A 22,023-nucleotide genomic window follows, 5' to 3' on the forward strand; every position below is an offset into this window, starting at 1 on the left:
ATGGCCGCCCCGGCCCCGGAGGCCGCAGGAGGGTCGGGAGGGGCAGAGGAGCCTCTCGGCAGTGCGGCGGGAAGGAGGCGGCGGACTCCCCTCTGCGCCCTCTCCGCCTTCAGCCGCATCCCGGCCAGACGGGAAGGGCCTCCGGAGCTCAGCTATTTCCACCGGCAGGCCAAGGTGAAGGAGGGAAGGGAGCGAGCCGGGGAGCCCCTCAGGGCCCGGCGGGGCCGGAGGGACAAGCCTTCCCCTTGGGTTTCTCCGCAGCGTAAGGAGTTTGTGCTCCGTCCCTGTGCAAGGGCTTGGCCCTCATCATGAGCGACCTGGTTAGGCGGGTGCCTAAAAAAATCCTGTCGATATTTCAAAGGCGGGCAAAAATGCCGTGCGTTAGCTGCAAACTAGGCCATCTGACACCTGAATAGCAGGTTCTGTCTTCAGAGGCCTTTGCAAAGTGTAACGGGTGTTTGCTAGTTGTGGATGGCAAATGAGGGTAACGTCTTTCACTGGACGGCAAGGGAGGGCAGAGACATGGTTTGCCAAGGAGTAAGGACCAACGGGCCACGTGGGATCACCGAAACGTGAGACGTCTTTAGGGGAACACTAGGAAAGGCATCATCTGTCACTGGGGTTGGATGCGGCACCTGTGTGTTTTCTGGTCATGCACACTCCTGGGAACCCTTTAATAAGAAACTGCTCCATTTTCAGTCGAGGGAAAAGGTTTTCGATGTGCATTGCACAAATTTTCCCTGTGCTCAGCTTTAGTAAAGAAAATCAATAGAGCTATTCCAAACAATAACGTCAATATATGCCTTGATAGCTGAATTCTTCTGAAAGTTACACTGACTTAACTTGTGGTAACTCAAGTAGACTAGCAGGGAGCCTCACTCCTCACTCTCTGCTGCATTGTGTCACCCTTTTTCCTCATTCTCTCTGTCGTCATATTTAAACTCAGAAATGAAAACAATCTTTCACCTTCAGCCTCAGCTAGGCTATACTTCCTATACAAATCTTTCGCTCTCTGAAGAGGCATATAAGACACTGAACTTCATAGCTTTTTCCTCAAAAAAAATAACATTGAAAAGTTCTGAAATGTCTATTTATATCAATGTAATACAGCAATATTATGGAAACATATATTTATTTATAACAATAAATACACCCTGTGAATCCTCTCCCCACCCAAGTGACAGGCTGCCAAATGTGCAGAGCACCGGCCAGTGACGATGGGCAGCTTGTGGGAGTTTGCAGGTTGTGTGGTCCTGGGATGTGGGCAGGGTGCAGGCCACAGAACAGCGCTGGGCATTAAAGGAGCAGCAAATTTCCTGCATTGACCGGGTGGCACTGCTAAAAGACAGGTAGATTTGTCATTTCAGAGACTTTGGTGTTGATTTCAGCGTTACCTTGGGAAGGCGCTCTGAGCCGAAGGTGAGCGGGCACAGTTGGTGCCATGCTTACCAAAACACACTAGGGAGAGCACAACAAGAGCAAGGCTAGGGCAGGTCAGAGGGCTGGCATGGGGCATTGGGGCTGGTGGAGCTTGCAGTCTATCCAGGCTGCGCTGAATTTGCAACTGTATGGTAGAGCTTTTGCTTACAATATAGTCTGCCTTCACACTCCCAATGACCTGGTTTGTGGAAAATGCTGCTCCAGTGGCATGGAAACAAGAAGTGATAACAGCTGTTTAATGGTTTTCTTCACAGCACAGGCCTTGGCCACAGGGGAGGAAGGAGATTCAGCCCATTCTTCTACTCAATTAAGGAATTACATTATTTGACTTTTTTTAATTTATACAGGAAAAAGGATTTCATTCCTTTTTGCAGCTTAAATACCTAAACCAACTTTGTCTCAGATACTGAAGTGGAGACAAATAGAGGAAGATGTGCTCAGTATGTGGCCAAAAGCCAGAAATTCATGCCTTTTAATCCCTTGGCTGACAGTTGCTCCCTCGATTGCTTTACATAAGTTACTGTAGCCAGTTTGCATTGTGCTTCCTCTTCTGTGACATGGAGAAAGCTATTACCTATTTTATGTGTGTCTGGAATATTAATGAATGTTTGCGAAGTGCTTAGCTTTAGTAGCAGTACACAGAGGATGCCCACCCTGAGTGCAAATTTAGTGTCTGCTCTACATGATTCACTTGCTCTGATGGATTTAAGAAACAGCTCACCACTACCACCACCTAGGCCAATGAAGGCAACATTTAACAACAAAGATAAACAACAGCAAAAAGTTACCGGTATAGTGGGCACAGAAGTGTTGCCTCTACACAACTGACGGAGGATCTTAGATCATCTGGGACACAGCTAGTTTTAACAGCCTGGCTACTTATCTGCAAGTTTCAGAAAGAATGAGTTATCTGCTCTGACACAGGTAACAACGCGAATGAAAACAGGAGCAAATAACATTCCCGGTGGTGAGCACAAATTAGATGCCCGCTAAAATTCTGAATGAAACTGGTAGCATGGGGAGAAAAGGAGTAGCAAGGAAGCACAGAAATAATATAATAATAGAGGTGATAAATCAGATGCCGAATGCTCTTAAACATGCCTGAAATTCTCTGAGGCTTGGTCGTTTCTGAGAAGTAAAGTGATGGACAGGTTAAATATCAAACCACCTCGCCCTTGGCAGAACCAAGTAATGGAGATTACAGCAGTGCCTCACTAGTGCTCTAAACTATGATTTCCTTTTACTGGAACCATTATAGCCTTCTTGACCTGCCCTGACTTGACTGGTTTTGGAGGATAGCATTGTAAATTGTAAGACTCAAAATACAGGAGTTCTTCAAAGGTTGAATTGAGCACACTGTGAAATTACAGGTTAAAGGAAGCCCAGCAAAATGCACAATTTTTCAGCCATGCCCAAAAGCAGTGATCGGTTGACACATTCACCAGAATGTGGGCCTTCTAATGAAGTTCATTAACAACCGACAGCATATTTCCACAGGGGATTTTGCTTTTCTTTCCGTGAAAACTTCTCTCGTTTTGAAATTACTTTGATTCCATTGATGAGAACTTCTTGATTGGATTTCACAAATGCATCCGTTAGAAGATGAGATCTTTAATGTTGCTTGTTTGGATGCAACTGTGTCACAGGTACCCTAAACACAGTAACATTCTGGCTTGGGGTATGCTGTAATTTCATACGTGACAGATATATGCATACTACTGGATCGCAGGATTACCATTGTGGCATGTTTCTGAATTCTTCTCAGTTCTGCTTTAATCAGAAATTAAATGGTGATTCCACTGCAGAATACCTTTGTCTTTTTCATTCCAAATGAATTTTGAAACTGCCTGCTTTCCTTTTACATTACAGTGCTAGACCATTTGACAAATATATGAACTTAAGAAGGAGAATATAAAGTTCAGAAAATTAAAACAAATAAAGCAGTTAAATTTCCAAAAGTTACAACAGATTACAGGGAAGAAAATGAGGTAAATTGCCACATGGGAAATTTCAGAGCTGAACAGACTTGGGAAAAGATCTCACATGTTATTAGGTACTTTTGTTGCAGACTATTCCAAAGGAGTGACGCAAACTTGCTAATGGTAACTCAGTATATCACAGCTGTCATCATCTAATGCTACATGTGCACTGTTTAAGTATTGATTTGACCACATATATTCTGTAACCTGTTTAAGCAATTCTGTAACCTGTTAAGCAATACTGTGAATTAGCCACTTTTTCCCCTTTTCTCAAGACAGGTGATGTTTCCACTTATGATGCCATTTTTAAAAGACCAGAGGGTTACAACAAAAATCTTCACCGATGTGACAGAGAACACGCAAAGAGTCGTGGTCTTAATATTAATGAGGAGGTAAACCTTTGACAAATTCGTAATTAAAAGTATTTTGTACTTTTTGACATGGCTGGAGACCGTAGGCATTGCTTTATCCTTTATAATGCAGCCTAGGTGGTAGCAAAGGAATCAGGAGGAGGACATCGTTGTCCTCAGACCAGAGGTTTAGGAGAAAGCATTAGCCAGTGAAGACACCTGAGTTAGCTCCTGCTATTTGGCAGCCTGTAGATTTCCAGATGACGAGCCATAAGCAAGTTAAAGCATGGGGAAAGGGATACACATAGCAAAGCAAACCTGCTGTTACAGAGCTTCAGGGTCACTGACAGTGACTTCTGAACCATCTGTGCCTCTCCAGAGTTGCAGTTCAGGTGATCCTGCAGGTATTTCTGTGATGCTTGAAAACTCTCCTCCCTGAGAGGACTGGATTCAGGGGCCGCGACTCAAGCACTGTCCTCCAGCATTCACCCTCCCTATGACAGCATTTGCTGAGAGAGCCCAAGTCTCTGAAGCCAATGAGTTTGTTATGCAAACTCACACCAGATTGCCCTGCAGGAAGGAAATTCATAGGGAGCTAGTGCAAAGGAGGGGTCAGTCAGAAGACTGGAGACATGCCTGGAAAAGGCTGGGCAAAGCATGCAAGGCCAGCAGAGCCCGGGTTTGATATGCAGCCTGATAGCAAAGGAAGTATGCAGCCATGTTTTTAAACAGCTGCCTTGAATACAGAAATACTATAATATATATATTTGTATTTTTGCATGCAGTATCTGAATAATACACATATATATACAAGTGTGTGTATATATATGTTTATATACACACACACAGAGGCAGAAGCTGTCAAAGACCAAATGAAGTGCAACCTCTGTGGGTTAATGGCCTCAAAATCCTGATGGGTTCATGGGATGTCAGGAGATGGGTGGGCTAGGAAGGCTGCCTGTATTGGTGATTACGTATGATAGAGCTGCAAGTAGGAAGAGAGAGACAAAAGTTAAAAAAACTGTAATAGCTGTGTAATAAAAATGTTGTGATTCATCTCACTAGCAGCTATATATGCCAGACATTTCAGTGCAAATGCGTAGCCATAATGCCCTTCGACTCTGTCAGACAGTGCAGGGAGTATTAGGTGCTCCCAAAGGAATCCCAGGAGTGCCCATTACCATCACCTGCTCATGCCGGGTGACTCAGCTGCAAATCTGCGTGAGGCCAAAAGCCATGTAAATGACTACTCCAATCAAAAATGAGCCTTTTTATTTAAATGAAAGAAAGCCAACCCCCCTCCCCCAATACCAAGCCCAACCTCCAGCTGCAAAATTCATGTAGAAACAGTTTATCAATGCGGAGTTAAGGTTTCTTACTGAGCTCTTATATCAAGAAAACTCACTTTCCTGCCAGTTTGCTTCCTAAAGCAAACATGTATGGGCCAGAACTCACACCAGCTCTGCCTGAACAGGTGTCCCTTAAGCCCGCCCTTTAATTAGCATGGAGACACATCAAACCCACAGCTGTTAAATGTTACAACATGATCCTCCTGCACGTGATGACACCCAACACGGGACTTACCCATAGCTAAGTGCAGGTCACGTACTCAACTCCTGCTTTTTAGTTACCTGAGTGGCCCTCACAGACTTTATATAATGACAACTATATTACAAAACATCATAATAAATAAAAAGGCCAGAATCGACATCTTCTAGTACAACACTGAGAGCAGACAGGCTGAATCCAGCACAGGACACTGCTTTCCTTGAAGTGGAAAAACCCAAACCATTGCAAGTAAGCCCCTCATTTCCTGCAGAGAGGCCTGGTGCACCCAGGGAATCCAAGAGTACAGTCACAGACCCTCGGTTTAGCTGCACGTAGCACAGTGACTGCAGCGGAGTGTTTGCCATTGCTGATTTCCAGCGTTAACGGCGCTAGAATTACATGCTGCGAGGGCGTGTATCGGGACACTTCCCAGCCAACTGTGGGAAAAGCTGAAATCTGCTGAATGCCGAACCTGCAAAGATGAAATGCCACTGTGCACAGTCAGCGCTGTGCTACCAAGATGCTGAAAAAAGAATCTTACTTATTTAAAGGCAACATAAACTATTGGAATTACAGATGGCTGTCTGTCATTAGCGCTGAAAACCCTGTATCACTAGCAAAGTCTTTCTTGATGGTACAAAGATTCTGTCATTTCTTCTTTTTCAACATTTATCCACAATGAGGGCAGGGGAAGAAACGGTCTTATTTTTCGCCTGCCACTCTTCTTGACTGGATTTTTGTCCCAGTGGGGTTAAAAGTTGGTATACAGAAGAGCTTTTAATGGGGTGGAGCAAGGTAGGCAGGAAGGGTCAGGGCAGAGTCGGAGGATGAATGGTTTTGGAATGGGCTTTTCTGTTGGTTTCGTTTGTTTGTTTGTAAAAAGGGTTTACAGCATCTTCCCAAGAATCTCGGGTGTAGTTCTGTCCGTGTGTCTGGAAACATCTCCCAGCTGACTGCTCTGCTATGAGACCCCTCAGAGCTGTGCTCCCACCTGCATCTCTGTAGGAAATACAGGGGCTCATGTGCTGATATGGCTCAGACTTGCATCTGTTGTAGCAAAGAAGGAATTGGTTTTGCACTTAAACTGTTGTGTGGCGGCTGTATTTTGATTCTCCTTTTAGATATTATTCATATCATAAGACTAGGTAAACACATCAGGGACCAAGGCTTACTGTGTTAGCCAGTGTGCAAATGTACAAGCAGCTCAATAAACCTGAGACCTTTGGCTAGGGAAAGAAAAACAAACAAATCCTGTCCTTCCCTTCTGACTCCAGAGCTCCCTGTTGCTGCAGCACAGGACGGAACTGCAGATTGCAGATAGTGATTGCACAGTCACTTAAACTGCAGTTTACTAAGAATAAGCTTAAAATACTTTTTTTTTGGTTAGGTTATTTTTCACCAAATCCACTTCCCATCATTGCAGAGCAGTTATTTCTGTAATCTTACAGCTACAAGCATTTTTAGTAAAACCTTGTGCAAAAATACAGTACTATTTGCTTTGTCTCCTTCAGGGGAAGCTTGCATGGCCTAGTGGTTGCTCAGGGTTTTTCTTTAGGCTTTGATTTTTTTCATGTGCTTTCATTGAGTTGTGCAAGCAGGGTGGGTGTTCCTGTAACAAGGTACACAAATTAAATCTGTCCTATTTTTCAAATGAACCATGCAAATCGATGCACAAGAAAAATAAGAATGAAAATAAAATTCATGCCTTTTTCCAGTAATATAGCATTTAGTTTGCCAGTAATCGCCTCTGTGTGTGTGTGAGTGTGTGTGAGTGTGTAAAAAATTATCAGTCCACAGTAACTCATGGCACAGCTCCATATCTTACCATCTTGTCATCTAGTGATACATTCGTGGTTTATTAATATACATAAAAAACTAGGTCAGGGGTGGAACAGTAAGAGTGCAGATCACTGCTAAATAAATATACATCCATATAGCAGATGCTGTACAGTTCTGTCTGTTATTTTGCCTCTGGTCACAGCACATTTAACAGTAGATAACTGCCAAGTATTCACTCCGTGGTTTTCTTACAAGGAGACTTTTGTATTTTCACAGGAAATGGCAAGACCTGTCGCTGTTTTGTCATCTTCAGAGTATGGGAGACGCATAAATAAGCCCATAGAGCAGCCGATCAGAGATCATGCAAGGATTAATCAAGTGCAGGCAGAATTCTACAGGAAAAATGGCATTGCCTGCTTATTGGAAAAACCTTCTCCAAGCCTGGATCCATGCTAAATCTCTTGTATCTGTCATTGCCAGCAACATTTATGTGGAAAAAACCCCACCTTGCATTGAAAAGCAATATGGTGCTTTTGCCTTCTCCTCTACATTTTAGTTAATGAGAATGATTTAGATTAAAAATAGGATGAAATAGCAGCTGTACTTTTCCTCATGCTCATTCAAATGCATGTCTTCTCCTTACAGTCTCATAAAAATCTCATGAAGAGCAGCATCAGCAAGAGCTGAACATTTTACGCAGCAACACTGGAAGTGAGACCTGTTGGGTCAACAGCTGTGTCTCTGCAATTTTAGGCAGTGCTTCTACAGAACTATTCACAGACTTAACATTTAAGCAAGCTTGCTCCTCAAGGTATCAGTGGTCACAGACTTCTTAATCCTCACAGTGTTGCTACAGAATTGCGAGGCATCATTTTTATCTGCACAAAAGCTGAAGCAGGGATTCAACCCAGATTTTACAAAATGGATGCACTTACCCATAAACGGGCAAGTAAAGAAATGATCTGCCTTCCAGAAGTGCTTAGCAGTTTCAGTAGCCTTCAAGTGGAAGTCAAGTTAAAGGGAACTTCTGAGTATTTAGCATTTAGATAGACAAAATCGGGGCTTAGCTGATTTCACACATCCATTTTGCTGACTTTCACTGTATGAATGGTGTCTGAGGGACTGATCTGTTCAAGTGTCACAAGAAAAATCATCTTCAGTTCTGTATCCAATACTGAGAAAGAAGAAAAAAAAAAAAGAAGAAGTTGTACTAGTAGAACAAGCACTAAATACTTTGGTAGAAGGGATGGAAAAAACATACAGATTTGAGCAGTAGTCATTTGAAAAGGATGTTTAGAGTACCTGTCTAAACTGGCTTAAACATTTAGTGCCTTGTATTCTCACTGAATCCTGTAGATTTAAGGTAATTTCAGGAGAAGGAATACGTCCTGCAGGGTATGCATCAGTTTGGTTCTCAAGAGCCATTGATCCTGCTGTTGTTTAAAGCCGAGGCAGTATTGTTCAGAAACAGCAGCCAGACTGCTCATACCAGAACAAGGACTGGAAGTCCACAGCTTTGCCTGACGGCAGAGTTCCGCCAGGTACTTACACATAGGAAACCTGTCTCATTGATGAACACAGTGAGTCATAATAAAAATAAAGAACTTCTTAATGCGGGGCCTGGACAAGTAGTAAATTAGCCAATCCATAGCACTCTTTTGGCATGATGTGAGGAGCAGAGCCCCCAGAGCAGCCCATTCTGAGAGGTTACTTTAGTTATTCATGACCTGCAAGTTCCTCTATATTCAGTGAGCTAGGGACAAGAGGGCAGTAACTGCCACCTTCCTTTTCAAAAATAAATACTTCGTTAAACAAATCCAGCAGCATTAAATGAAAGGACTCACAGTAAGAACAAAGTGAGAAGGAAATGTCTTCTAACAACACCAGAATGCTTTTTCAAAAAGCAGTATCCAATGTATACCGGTGAAGAGTGAGATGGAATATGGCCATGTTCTAGGCAGGTTATTTTTAGTTTGGGACAGTCAGTACAAATTACTTCTTTTAAGTAGTCTTGCTGTATTTACAAACCATCTGTGTTGAAAAACTACTGGAAATCAATTTGTTTGAGAACACCACCACCTTCTGGTCTGTGTGAGAAATAGGTATCACCAGCTCACTTCACCGTGGGGAAAGTCCCAAGTCATCAGAACACCAATATGACCTTTTCTATCTCCTTACTTTGCTTATGTCAGCCCCCTTCTCTTTCAGTCCCTTCTCATCCCCCCTCACTTTTGAACACTTTTCGCAGGACATTCCTCCTACTACTTGTTTCTCATTCAGTTCCAAGTGGTTGACTTCTCCCTTCAGTGCTCCGTGTCGAAAGAATACCTTGACGATTTCTTTTGTATTAGGGAGAAGTTCCTCATAAATATCTGCAAAGACATTTCAGTCGTTCTCATTCGACTTCTCTCTTACTAGGAAGACAACAGTTAGGTTACCCATGTGCTGTAAGCTTCCTATTACACTCTTGGAAAGTATCTCCTTACCTCTTGGTGCTCCCTCACCTGTCAGTGCTGACATACTACCGTGAGTAAGGGTTTTATACATGCAACAAGTTAACATGAACAGAATGCACAATGTAAATCATATTTTGGATCTGGATTTTTCATCCAAAAATCTCCAGGGATTGTTGGGACAATTGACAAACACTCACAAATTATTAACAGTAGCCTCGGAAGGAAAAAATGGCCACGTTCTGTACCTACTGGTGAAATATATGGAACTTCAAGGATGTGAAAGTTTCACCTTTTTTGTATCAAATCATAACAGTGAAAAATCAAACCAGGTGATGCTGGGAATCCTGCTTTGCTACTCACAAATAATAATGCCACACAGGACAGGATGCACAAGATAACCTGAAAATGTGTTTTACATGGCAGTTCATCACGTACACATTATGTGATCGGAACTCAGGCTGTGTTACTTTCCCTTCATCCATCTGTAAAGCAACATGTTGCCCTACATTAGGGCACACTTGTTCTGGCTGAAATGGGTTACTGGTTCCAGCTCTCGGTTCCACTCTTCTGCCAGAATTTATACTCATACATAAAAAAGGACTGCATAGGACATAGTTCTGAGCGTAGTGAGTTTCAGTTTGGGCTTGAATGGCAGGCTGTAAACAGAAGGAACGCTGGAGCACACACACAACCCCACTTAAGACAGTTTAGCTAGAACTACCAAAGACAAAACTACAAAGAGTATAACATATCCAGGACATCGGGGGGCCCCCACCAAGACAGCTGTGCGGGTCCACTACCCTGTGGCAGCTGCTCTTTTACAAAGTAAAGCAAATCATTTTAATAAAACTTGTCTCATTTTCTGTAAGGCATTGCCTCGTAGTGAACGGCACCCTACACCTCTTAAGTATGACCCATAAGCCAATGCTGCTTGTACAGCTACTGCAAATTTTAGATTTTATGAAACACTGGGGAAATCATACAAACGGCTATGAGTAAATTGCACCATCTCTTTTTATATGGTCAAGAAGAGCTCCGACGGGTAGGTAGCACGGCACGTTCCGTACATTCAGACCAGCCGATATCCGTGAACAGTCGCATCGTCCAGTTGCACTTGTGAGTTAGAAGCAGTGAAAATACAAAGGCAACGCAGCACTGACTGGCACTTACATCTGTTAACTTATAATAAATACTGACACAAAACTTAAGAAAATATGTTGCTCTTTATTACTCTTTACATGTCAATTGTTCCAAATATTGGAAGGTCTCACGTTCAGAAGTTCAAATTATCTTAGGTAGAGTTATTTAGAAAACAATTGCTCTTCCATGCACAATATTTACACTTTGTAGCACCAGAGGTCAATCTGTGATTTAGTTTTATTCTCCAGTGTCAGCAGCTGAGTCCAAATGTATGAGGAAAGATTTTTTTGTGTAGATATTCTGCCATTTTTCTGCAATTTTGTAGACTCTCCATCTCAAAAAATGGGATCTGGAAACAAAACAAAAATGATTGCTGGAAATACCTTTTAATAAACTGGGTAAGATTGACATTCATTAAGCAGATGTAAAATTACACATCAAAGATTTGTCTGTTTTAAAATAAAACATTTAATCCTAAACGTATTATTGATCTGTAAATCCCCTGAATAGAGACTATTGTAAAACAAAGTGTGATAACTTAGTTTAAACTGTAAAGGATAACTATAACTGAGTTAGGCCTATGGGGTAAGTGATTATAAATGGAAAAGAAAAATCTCAAAAATCTAAAAGTAAATGTTTTGGTCCAAAGTATGTTTAAAGGTAAAAATATCCCTATTAATTCAATGGGCAAAATAAAGGATTTGTTGTGAAAATATTATTTAAAATACAAAGCAGTTCCTTTTTTTTAACTCCTTCTTTTAAATTCCAAATTCAGACCTTTTTAAAGGTATTTAATTAAAAATCCCAATTCTACTGCACTCTTAGACAACATTTTTCTTTAAGTCAACATTTGAACCTCAATCCCTGCAGAGAAGTACTCTTTCAAGCAGACACTATTTGGCAGAAAGCACAGGCAGAATACACTAACTGATCCAAGGAAGAAAAAGGCATTTCTGTAACACCCTCAAAAAGGCAGAAGCTAGACAGAGAGAACCTAATACAGAAAGGACAAGACTACATCTGCCTTAGGAAGTGATTGCAACTACAGTTTTACAGATTTTAAAATACTCATTTTTCACTTGTTTTCACTAGCCAGAGCAAAAGCAAACGACTGTCTTTGGCCTTTACCTGCACCACTTCATAACCAAGTAACTGAAGATGTCTCTGTTTAATAGCTTCTTCTCCCAACAGATTGTGGCTGTTAACACAAAATCTGGTTTGACCATCCACACAGAGGGCAATTCTAAAAATCAAACACAAGTGTAGGATCAAAAAAAAAAATCAGTTATTTTAATCACCACAACTACTGCAGTTCCTAAGAGGCATGAGACAGTACCTCCCTTCTTACTCCCTAACACCTCCTAGAATCAGATGTTGTAGGATGGGAGTTACCTAACTGAGGACAATTTAAATCACTCAGTTTAAGAGTGGGAGGGGGAAAGCCTGAAGCTTAGTGAAACTGATTTGAAAAGCTTATTTATATGCTCTGAACAAAAATTACCATACAAGTTAATAAGAGTTTGATATTTTTAATGCTACTATTGGTAAGCTGTTTGGATTCTTCTAAAAACATACCAAATACTTATCTCAGCTTGAAAACATTTCAGCAGCTAAATTTATTCAACTTATTAGTGTCCCTGTCAAACCTGTTGGAGTACAAGTTAGTTAAGTTTAAGCTCAAGCTGTTAAGTTTAACTTAAACCTGTACAAATGGTTGGCAGCATCGTTTAATTATAACTGTATCTTTTTTCTCCTTGGTGATAAAACTCACATCAACTTAAATCAAAATTTGTATATCCACTGTAAAAAAGTTGCTTAAATTTTCAGTATGTTAAGTAAATTGTGATCTTATTTACACATGAAAGCTGTAATTTAAAAAAAAAAAAAAAAATCAAAGCCCATTCTTAAGCATTAAGTGTGAGATTTTTGAAAAAGCCCATATTAACCTTCACAAGACTCACAGACTAAGCCGAGGAAAACATAATCTTTCCAATGACTTTTTATTCACAGAACTGCAGCTGCAAATACCACACAGGCAGGCTGCTTAACTTTGTACCCAAGGTTTCTCAAAATAATCCCTGTTTAACACATTTTTTTAAACACCTATGCATTTTTTCCAAGAAACAGCATCTGTAGCAAATACCCTCATTACACAGGATTCCTTACAGAAGTGAATTTGTGAACTCAAACCAGCTTAAACTTTGTTAAGTCTATGTAGACACGCTCAATTAGAATTAATTTGGGTTTAGTTTGAAAATGAATTGCAAAAGATCAAAAATACATTACTGTAAGCTGTATCACTTTATTACTGTATCACTTTGATCCTGACTTCACTGGATAAAGAGTCTGACACTGTCTAGTCAGGAGGCAAAACGAGGGAAAAGTACAGATTGTTACTTTTGCCAACTTTGTCCTTTTGCCAGTGGTTTCAATGTGAAACCTGAACTTTGTTGAGGTCAATGGCAAAACTCCAATTACCTTAAATTTTACCAGGGTTTCACCCTGGATGCTCTCTGTCAACGTTAACCAACATTTTACCAGTGGTTTCTTTTATTCTCTTACCGTCTGTGTACCTCTTCACATTGGGCAACAGGCAATACAAAGCCTTCTTCATCTAATTTAATCTCAATATCTAGTATAAACGAAAAGAGAAGTGACATTAAAACTCATTTCACATAACAAACTGTGTTCTGTAATTCTCATCCTATTACAGTTCATTGTTTTATAAAATAACATCACAGAGGCTTGCAAAATACGTGCACACACTGCTTCAACACAAATGAGTGACAATGATTAACACTTCAGCCTTTCATAGTGCTAACAGCAAAGCAGTATTCCAAACCCAGTAAAAACCATAATGTAGTTAAATGGCACTTTGCTGGGCTGGCCAGGGCGTCTGGAATTTTGACAGCTTTGGGGAGACAGCCTCCTCCCTCTCATTTTTTTTCTCACCAATTCCCTAGTTTTATAGATAATGTCAATTCATAAAGAGAGCTTTGGACCTAAATCCTGCCAACTTCAACCCCACGTGGAAGCCAAAATGCAGAATAATTCTGGAATCAACCCTCTCTCTCGACTTCTATTTTTATCCCTCCAATGTCCGTGGGGTCCAAGAGGTCCTTCCCTCAACACCTTATTTATCATCTCCCCATCCTAGGCACACACCTTTCCTCATCATTATCTTCCCTCAGTTTCCTTTCCCAGTGCACAAAACACACTGTTTTGCTCACTCCTCCCTTCCAGTCCACAAGCCCCCACTGACTCTATGTAGCCCATAGTTCTTGCTAAGGGGAGAGGAGCCCAGCTGAGCAGGGCAGAGGGCTGACAACCGTCCAGCTCTCCCCTTCTCGACTCACCACTAAAGCAGAGAGATCAGGCAAGTGTCATTGCCTCAATCGGCTTTACATTATACAAACTGTTTACAGGATAAGTAAAAGAGAAGCCAATAGTAAAAATACAGAATACAAGAGTTAGCAGCTATTTTCAGTGCAGACTGGCTGCGCAAATTCCAACTAAAATTGCAGTTCTTTTCTTTCCCTGTTCTTTCTGATTTTGAAAACACTTTTACTTAAACTTCCCATGACGTTTCCTCATTTCAGACCTTCTACAGATCTTTGTATTCCAGTTTACTTTTTCTGTTATTACACAATTTAGAATGCCCACAAAGTGAATACAATCAATCATTTCTATTTCTGGAAAATAACAGCCTAAAAGTTTTGACAGCATAAGCACACATTTTATCATTAATCTAAAGAAGTTACTTACCAACCATATAGAAATATGGTGTTGATACCTCTGACGCAAAATATATTCTTTTTTTCAGTAAATGAAGCAATCCAGTCTTCACTCGTTTGAGGAGGTGAACATCCAGAGAACTTTGAGGTGTAAGAAAGGCCTTTACTTGATACTTTGGAAGGAGTTTGGGACCCTATACAATGACAGAAAACCAACAGAAAACAAAAGAAAAAGGGAGATAACATTTTTCTAATGAGCTCATGTTAATGTAGCAAAAAGTATTCTGTGCATTTCAAAGCCATGTCTATTGAGAAACTTACAGTCTGAGGTATGACCTGCTGGAAGCTTTAAAAAAAAAAAAAATCCACCAAACAACTACCAGAACATCCTCAGCAAGCTTCCACGCTATCACACTGAACACACTGCTCATGAGAAATGCACAACTGCTTCCAGTCCTCTGCAGTCAGGATCTCTTTTGCGCTCCGAGACTTCACAACCCAAACATAAAGAGGCAATAGTAGTTGGAAAAGTATTCAGAAATATACAAAAAGCACTAACTTAGAGCCAGTCAGTTCCGTCAAACATACAAATCAAGTCAACCAAGTGGGCTGAAATGCTTCATATTTTCATCATGAAAAAAAAAAAAAGCTGTTTTATCCAATTCCAATGTTTTTATGGGGAAGACAGTCCTCAACTAATTATCGACAGTGCCCTAATGACCTTATCACCTCTTGTTAACATCAGTTCTGGTTTCAAGTGTACCGTACCTCATAAAATGGGCACTCCAGGGTAACAGTCAGAAAAAGCTGCATTAGCTGGGAGGTAGCAACTCTGTCCAAACCAGGTGGCTGAGCTGAAACAACAGTATTCAGGCTTTCAGGTGTCCCTTCAACACAGCATCTTTACACAAACCATCATGCAGAAGATAGGAAAAGCTATTCAGTTCAACACACAGAGGAGGTACTTGATCGTTATCATTCGTGATCATTGTTTGAATGAACAGAAAGATCAGTTGTGAAATGATGTAGTTAGAAAAGCGAGGAAATGATTTACAGAAATATCAACATAAAAAAATACAACTAGCAAGACCTTAGTTAAGACTATCATATTCTTTCACATGCACACAAAAAATTACAATCTGAGAGCTACAGCACGCTCTACAGGGAGGAATAAGTTTGAGTTGATGTCTTAGAGAAATATCCCATTTCCTTCTTCCTACAACCCCTTCGCCCCATGTTATAAGCCCAGGATCTCATTGTTTCACTGAAGTTTTTTTTAATTTATCTGAAAATAGTGCATAACACTGAATAATTTCTGAAGATTTGTCTACAAGTGTTGTTTACATTTAGCTCATATCTGGGGCTAAACTGTTAATAGTTGCTCTACCACCCATTACCCCCTCACCATCCAGGAAGGGGAATCAGGAAAAGGAGAGATCCATGGGTTGAAGTGAAAACAGATTTAATGAAACAGCACCAACAGAGACAGATACAGTTACACTCAGCCAAATGAATACACAGTGATAACAACTGACCCAAAAGTAGTCCTCAGGAGCAGGGAGACACCAGAGGAGGAGCAGAAGGAACCTCAGCAGGAACCCCACAGGAGCCCTCCCTCCTCAGCAAACCTCCCCCTTTATTATGGCCATGCCATGATGGGATGGGCTACCCCTGTAGCTCACTCAGGTCAGCTGCCCTGGCTGACTTGGAACCGCTAACGGCCTGCCTGGCATGGCTGGGCTGGGGTTCTGTCCCAGCCACACCGGGACAAGTGTATACTTGAAGCATCTTTCATGTTAAGTGCAAACTATTATTACAGAATGGTAAAAACCTGATGCAGCAAAAGATGCCGATCATGCAGGGCATCTTCTCAAGTTCCTGTTCTGAACTTTGACCACTCTAGTGAAATACCTTCATTGACTTAAAAGAACATAGTCAAAGTAACTGGTACTATGAGGTTTCTCATTTTCTAAGTATCAGCCTGAGAACTTAAAACACATTCTGTTTTTTAGGATATAAGGATCTTCTTCCTAAAAATCAACCCTTAAGGTATTTCATGTTGAACAGCTAAAACTTGAGTTACCAAAGTTTCTAATCATTTTGAAAACTTGACCTTATATAGAGTTTTATTAACAGAGCAATCTTAGCTGAGACCTTGAGAAGTCACTCATCTTTCTGGCACAGCTTACATATCCCTGTAAGGCCACTAAATGTGCTTTACTATCTAACACAGAATACTTAAAATCTGTAGCTTACTACTGTGTTGTTCCTAACAGGTTTGTGTCCAAAAGCGTTGGATTATGCACTCATTAGAGCCAAGGCCAGGCTATCACATCGGGGATGTTCTAGAAGCTTACTAGACCATGGAGAAAAAACAACGAGGTGAAGGCAGCCCTTGCAGACAAGACAGTCGTAGAAGCAGCAGGTGAACAGACTCTGGCATCTCCTAAGCGAGATGGATAAACCATGGGGTAGATTTTTAAATTTCATAATGTTTTCCTCAGCATGGTAAGACACAGGGCCAAGGATGGGACTGTGGCGCTTGCTCAGAGGTACAGAGGAAAGGAGCTCAGGGCACGGAACAAAGATGGGCACAGGAAGCCTCCACTGGATGCCAACAGAAAGAAGCATCACATAACCATATCAGATTCTGGATTAAAAGTAATTGAAAAACCAGGACAAAGCACCAATCTTTATGCCTTGTTACAACACATGTGAGCTTAGAATTCAATTTACATTTTGCCTACATAATTAAAAAAAACATACTAGCTTATCCTTAACTGCTCACATTTATGATGCTGTTACATTTTACTGGTTCAGATCTAGCTTCTATTTTAATTAAGCCAACAATTACGTACTGCAAATTAATTTTTTCAGCTTTATCCATTTACTCTTTTCAGCTTTCAGAAGCTGATCATAATACAATACGAAAGAGAAATATAACCAAGCTGGAAGCAAGAACATAACACAATAATCATTATCCTGAAAGAACGGAAGAGGAGAGATGATAGCTTAAGTCCATACCCCATTCTACCTTACCCCCACCTGAAAAGCTGGACACGGGCTGGCAGAAGGTAAGGAATGAAGCGCTAGCATCACTTCATGCAATGGACCTACGGTCCTTATTTGAATCGTAAGGCAAAACAGTATTTGAAAAACACATTTTGTACTGCCCGAGATTTACAAATTCTGTGTAGAATAAATACAATTGCAACACGTTCTTACCAATAACAGTAATTCAAATGCCTTTTGTCCAATGCTGCACTTCACCTCACTTGTCTCTAGAACTTGTACTAATCTTGACCAAAGTTTATAAGGATTTTTAGACTATTTTTTTAAAATACAACAATGAATTATTTCTGTAGAAATAGGTGAGCTTGCTATTACCACAATTACACGGAAGCTGTGGAACAGTTATTGTACCTTTTCTTGCATATTATAATTTGGTCCCAATTTTAAAGGCTATGAACAGGTTTTCTGACAACTGTGATCATATACCTTGCCCTCAGAGCCTCGGGAAGAGAATGGTTTAGATGCTTAGGAAAATATCCAGAAATAAGGATTATGCAAAGTCACAGAGGACTTAACCTTAAAAAAGCCAGGCAGCAAAAACTTAAATCTAACTAGCAGTGCACAAGCAGAAGGTCATTATTTTAGCTTCACAGTCAGTACTGCTAGTGTTTCTGTGGTTTTTTGAAACGCATCCTCCGCTGGGCTAGCCCCTGAGTAAAACACCTACGAGGCAGTCCCGACCCTAAGGAGTATGGGATCCAAGTAAGCAAAGCAAACAATTGGGGGAGGGCGGGGGGAGAAAAAGATACAGAGAAGTGAAGTGACTTGCCCAAAGCCGCAAAGCAAATGGGGGGCTGCACCCAGAAAAAAAGTCAAGTCTCAGGACTCCCTAGCCAGTGTTCCACCTTTACACCACATCCCTCATGTGTCAGTCGTTACAAGGCAACAATTTTGAGAAAAGTGAACCCAGAATCACTAAACTGTATTTTACATCACTCATGCACCACTCCAAGTATCACTGCTGTTAAAAAATCGGCCACAGTTGTTCTCAGCCTTGTCAGCTCCATAGTAACTGGTCTCCCCAGCCTTCCTGGTGTTACCAGACTCATAGGAACACAGCCTCACTTCATTGTGAGTGTTCACATCAGCCACTCCATAGGCACAGAAGTTTAAACAGCCAGAGTTAAAAGTAACACACTACTAACTTAGCTTCTAAAACCTATATGAGACAAACATGGGGAAAAACAGAAGGTCAGTATTTTCTAGGAAAACAGAAGGATTAAGGGAATTCAAATCTCTGTTTATGATTCTAAGTGCAATTTTCAAACTCCTCTAAATGATATAAACCAAAAGACAACTGCAACTGTGACAAGGAAGCAACAGCCTTTGGCCTTCTCATCACTGTTCTCCAGTCACCTTAATCACGTCGTTCTCTTGACAGATGAAAGTGGTAAGAAACGGGTGCTTGACAAGAGACACACCACATAATAGAAAGAAATGTGGACTGTTGCAAGAGAAACTGCTCCTTACCTTGAAGCTGTTGCAGAAAATAGGGGCTAAATACTTTCGGCAGAAAATTTATTGGATAACGTTGAATAAGGACACAGGAGTGCAGCAGGTTCAGCAAGGTGTGAGGTTGAAAGTGACTAAGGCGAGCATGCAGTATGGCTTCAAGCTTCCTAAACAAGGAAGAAGCACTTGGAGGCACATAGTTAAGAGTCCCAAATGGTATAATATACCCAGCAATCTGGTCAGTGGTAAATCTGTCAGCATCAGAAATGAAACCTTCTGCCACTGCATCAAAAATGGGCTTAGAAAGGATCCTCTTTTGGCAGCAATACTGCATGACTTTGCTGACTGTCTGAGGATGCATGGTAATGACGGACCGGGGAACATGCGCTTCCAGTGCCTCTGTAAAAATTTGTTCACGATGTCCAAAGTATAGGAAGGCTTCCAGTACATTTACCAGTTCATCACCTGTGAAATATGGAACATGCTTCACAGAATGCTTACACAGTGCTGTGACTAAGTGAACCGCCCGAGTCTGATGAAGAACAACCAGTGAATTCAGTACTATGCTTGTGAACTTCGGGCTTAGCTGGGAAACCATGGTTAAAGTGACACTGTTCATTCTGTTTAGCAAGTCTTGGTATTGTTGCCCTTCCCTGACAGTCCCCTGCAGCATCTGATAAACCATCACCATTTCCCTAGGGCTCCACTTCTCAATGTCTTCTTCCTGCATGTGGCTCACAATTCGTTCCAGTGTTGCACAACTTGGGCCTTCCAACTCAAGCAAACTCTCCCCAAGAGCACACAGATTTTTAACAGTCAACTGTCCTTTACCAAGCCGTTCCTCACCCTCTGAAAGCAATCTTGCCATCAGTGTGCTCTGGGGATCTACACGTAGCTTTATCAAGGCTTGCAATGCATTCAGGAGCCCAGTGTTTGACAGTTTTGAGGATTCAAATTCAAACTGGAAGCATAATGCCCTGAAAACTTCATTCTCTAACACTCCTTCAGGGTTTTTCAGACCACTGTCATCCACTTCAATTTCAGAAATCCTCTGCAGGGCTCCTGATGCCATAGTGTCAGACATGACTTCCAAAGAGCCAAGAAAGTCAAAAATCTCTTTTGATGTACAAAGGCGGTGCAACTTCTTGAAAAATAGTTGTTCTTCCATCCACATGTTGTTAGGTTTAGTAGTGCTCCCAGTATCTCCACAAAGATGCACAGTTTCATTAACAGAAAGAGACTGTATCCGCAGTTGTACATGGTTTTTTCTACAAAATATATACTGAGATTTATCTCTGAAACATAGCACCCTCATGGCTACGTAGCTACAAGTTTGGGGCTTTTGCTGCCCACTGATAAAGCTCAACCTTTTGCTTAGGGTCATCAAAACGGACCTGCTTGCTGGTATGCTGGATGAATAAAACTGGAAACTTTTTTGACTAATCAATGCCATATTGGATTAAGCAGATCCTCAAAAGATACCTGGAGGAAGAAAAACACATATAAATATATAGTTTGGAGAACAGCGCCAGTGTCATTAACATGCAGCAAAAAAACCCTTCCAGCGGCTGTGCACGGCCGGGCCGATCCCTCTCCCACGACCACCAGGGCAAGGCAAAGCAAAAAGAAACTGCCGGGAGAGGCGAGACCCGCCTGACAGGCCGCCACAACGCCTCTTTGCCCCGAGCCTCCGCAAGGGCACGGCGGGGCGGGGGGGGGCGACAACGACGACGACGCCACGTTTCCCCAAGCAGGACCGGTACGCGGCGCGCCTCTCTTTACCCTCGCCAACCGGGCAGCAGAGGGGCTCACCGCCGCGACCCGTGGCCACGGAGCGCTCGCAGCCGGGAGGCGATGGCTCTGACCCGAGCCTGGCAGCACCGGCAGTGCCCCTCCGCCCCGCCCCGCCTCACAGGCCCACGGCCTCCCTGCGCTGAGCGACGGGCAGGGCCCGAAGGCGACGCCGCAGGCCGAGGGGCGTCCCTGCCAGCCCAGCGCCTACTGCTGCCCGCCGCGGGCCGGGGCGGCGCTCCCTCTCCGTCCTCTTCCTCCCCCCGCCGCTGGGGGCACCCGGCGTGCCGAGGGCGAGCTGCGGCAGCGCAGGGACCCTCACCTCCACCGCCATGGTGGGCAGCGCGGGGGCTGCCGGGAGCTTCCGCCGCTCTCCCGGCGGTACCTTTGGCCTCTGGCAGCCGCAGCTTCCCGCCGGCGGCCCGGCTCGTCCCGCCCCGCCCCGCCCCGGCCGCCTCCTCTTCCTCGCTGCCGCCGCAGGTCCGGCGTGGAGCGGCAGTGCCCGGGCAGGCGCGGAGCGCGGGCAGGCGGGTTTGTGCCTGTGCACGTACGGATCGAGAGCGCGTCCTTCAGCGCGGGCGATCCCGCGGGCTGGCGGTGGGTGCGCGCCCTGAGGGAGAGCTGGGGCCGGGCGGGAGGCGAGGGGCGCGGTCCGGCACGCCCCGGCCCGGCCCGGCTCTCGGGGAGGCGTCTGGGGCTGCAGCGGCGTTCAGGCCTCTGGTGCGGACCTGGCTTTAGCTCCCTAAAATCACCCTCCTTCTTCAGGGACAGCTCCCCGCCTTCCCGGCGGGGTGTCCGTTGGTCCAACCAGGTTTTTCTGGGCGGAAACCTGCGGCGTGCGGGGTTCCACGTGTGGGTGTCATTGACGTGTTTATGGGTTTTGTATGTGTCTTGGTCGTAGAGGGAAAGTGACTCTTGAGCAAGTCACTAACTGTAGGAAAAAGGACATGGGAATGGCTTCGTGGCTTTGAAGGCACGGTCCAGCAACCCGATTTAAAGCCACACAGAAGTGTGTAAAGCTACTGCAGAAATTTCTTGCTGTTTTATCCTGTCCGCGGCCGCGCAGTTTGATGTTTTTGACAGACAGGCCCATGAAGTAGCTGGGCTGGCCTTGCAGTACAGCTGCGTAATTGCTCGGGCCAGCGCATCTGTTGCAGTGAAACTGTGTGGCTGGCGTTCGGAGGCGACTTGTTTGCTCCTACAGTGTGTTGGCTTACGGAGCTGGTGGTCTCCCTGTTAATCTTTTGTGGACTGTTATTTTCCTGACTTTTCTGACTGCTGG

The 22,023-nt window shown here is 43.0% G+C and overlaps 2 protein-coding genes across 2 annotated transcripts; one reads left to right on the top strand and one right to left on the bottom strand.

Moving 5' to 3' along the window:
- CFAP90 (cilia and flagella associated protein 90) lies at positions 1–7,552 on the top strand. The gene is made up of 3 exons (XM_086469529.1): positions 1–174; positions 3,695–3,811; positions 7,373–7,552. The coding sequence occupies exons 1-3, from the start codon at positions 1–3 to the stop codon at positions 7,550–7,552; spliced, it is 471 nt and encodes a 156-aa protein (XP_086325655.1).
- Positions 7,553–10,922: 3,370 nt separating this feature from the next.
- On the bottom strand, positions 10,923–20,403 carry FASTKD3 (FAST kinase domains 3). The gene is made up of 6 exons (XM_009946023.2): positions 18,969–20,403; positions 15,195–15,280; positions 14,458–14,620; positions 13,255–13,324; positions 11,821–11,935; positions 10,923–11,041 (listed from the first exon to the last, which is right to left on the bottom strand). Exons 1-6 carry the CDS (start codon positions 20,401–20,403, stop codon positions 10,943–10,945), a joined length of 1,968 nt encoding a protein of 655 aa, XP_009944325.1. The 3' UTR covers positions 10,923–10,942.
- Positions 20,404–22,023: the final 1,620 nt, after the last annotated feature.

Source organism: Leptosomus discolor, chromosome 8 (genome assembly GCF_034619465.1).
Source record: "Leptosomus discolor isolate bLepDis1 chromosome 8, bLepDis1.hap2, whole genome shotgun sequence".
Lineage (NCBI taxonomy): Eukaryota > Metazoa > Chordata > Aves > Leptosomiformes > Leptosomidae > Leptosomus > Leptosomus discolor.

Bases quoted from the DNA above. Each gene is read 5' to 3' on its own strand.
- FASTKD3 (XM_009946023.2), bottom strand. From the start codon at position 20,403: ATGGCATTGATTAGTCAAAAAAGTTTCCAGTTTTATTCATCCAGCATA. The intron at 15,281-18,968 runs GTAAGGAGCAGT...CTGTTGTTTCAG, and splicing joins TTTTCTGCAACAGCTTCAAG to CTCAGCCACCTGGTTTGGAC. The intron at 11,936-13,254 runs GTAAGAGAATAA...TTTGATTTTTAG, and splicing joins TGTGAAGAGGTACACAGACG to AATTGCCCTCTGTGTGGATG.
- CFAP90 (XM_086469529.1), top strand. From the start codon at position 1: ATGGCCGCCCCGGCCCCGGAGGCCGCAGGAGGGTCGGGAGGGGCAGAG. The intron at 175-3,694 runs GTGAAGGAGGGA...CCTTTTCTCAAG, and splicing joins ATTTCCACCGGCAGGCCAAG to ACAGGTGATGTTTCCACTTA. The intron at 3,812-7,372 runs GTAAACCTTTGA...GTATTTTCACAG, and splicing joins GTCTTAATATTAATGAGGAG to GAAATGGCAAGACCTGTCGC.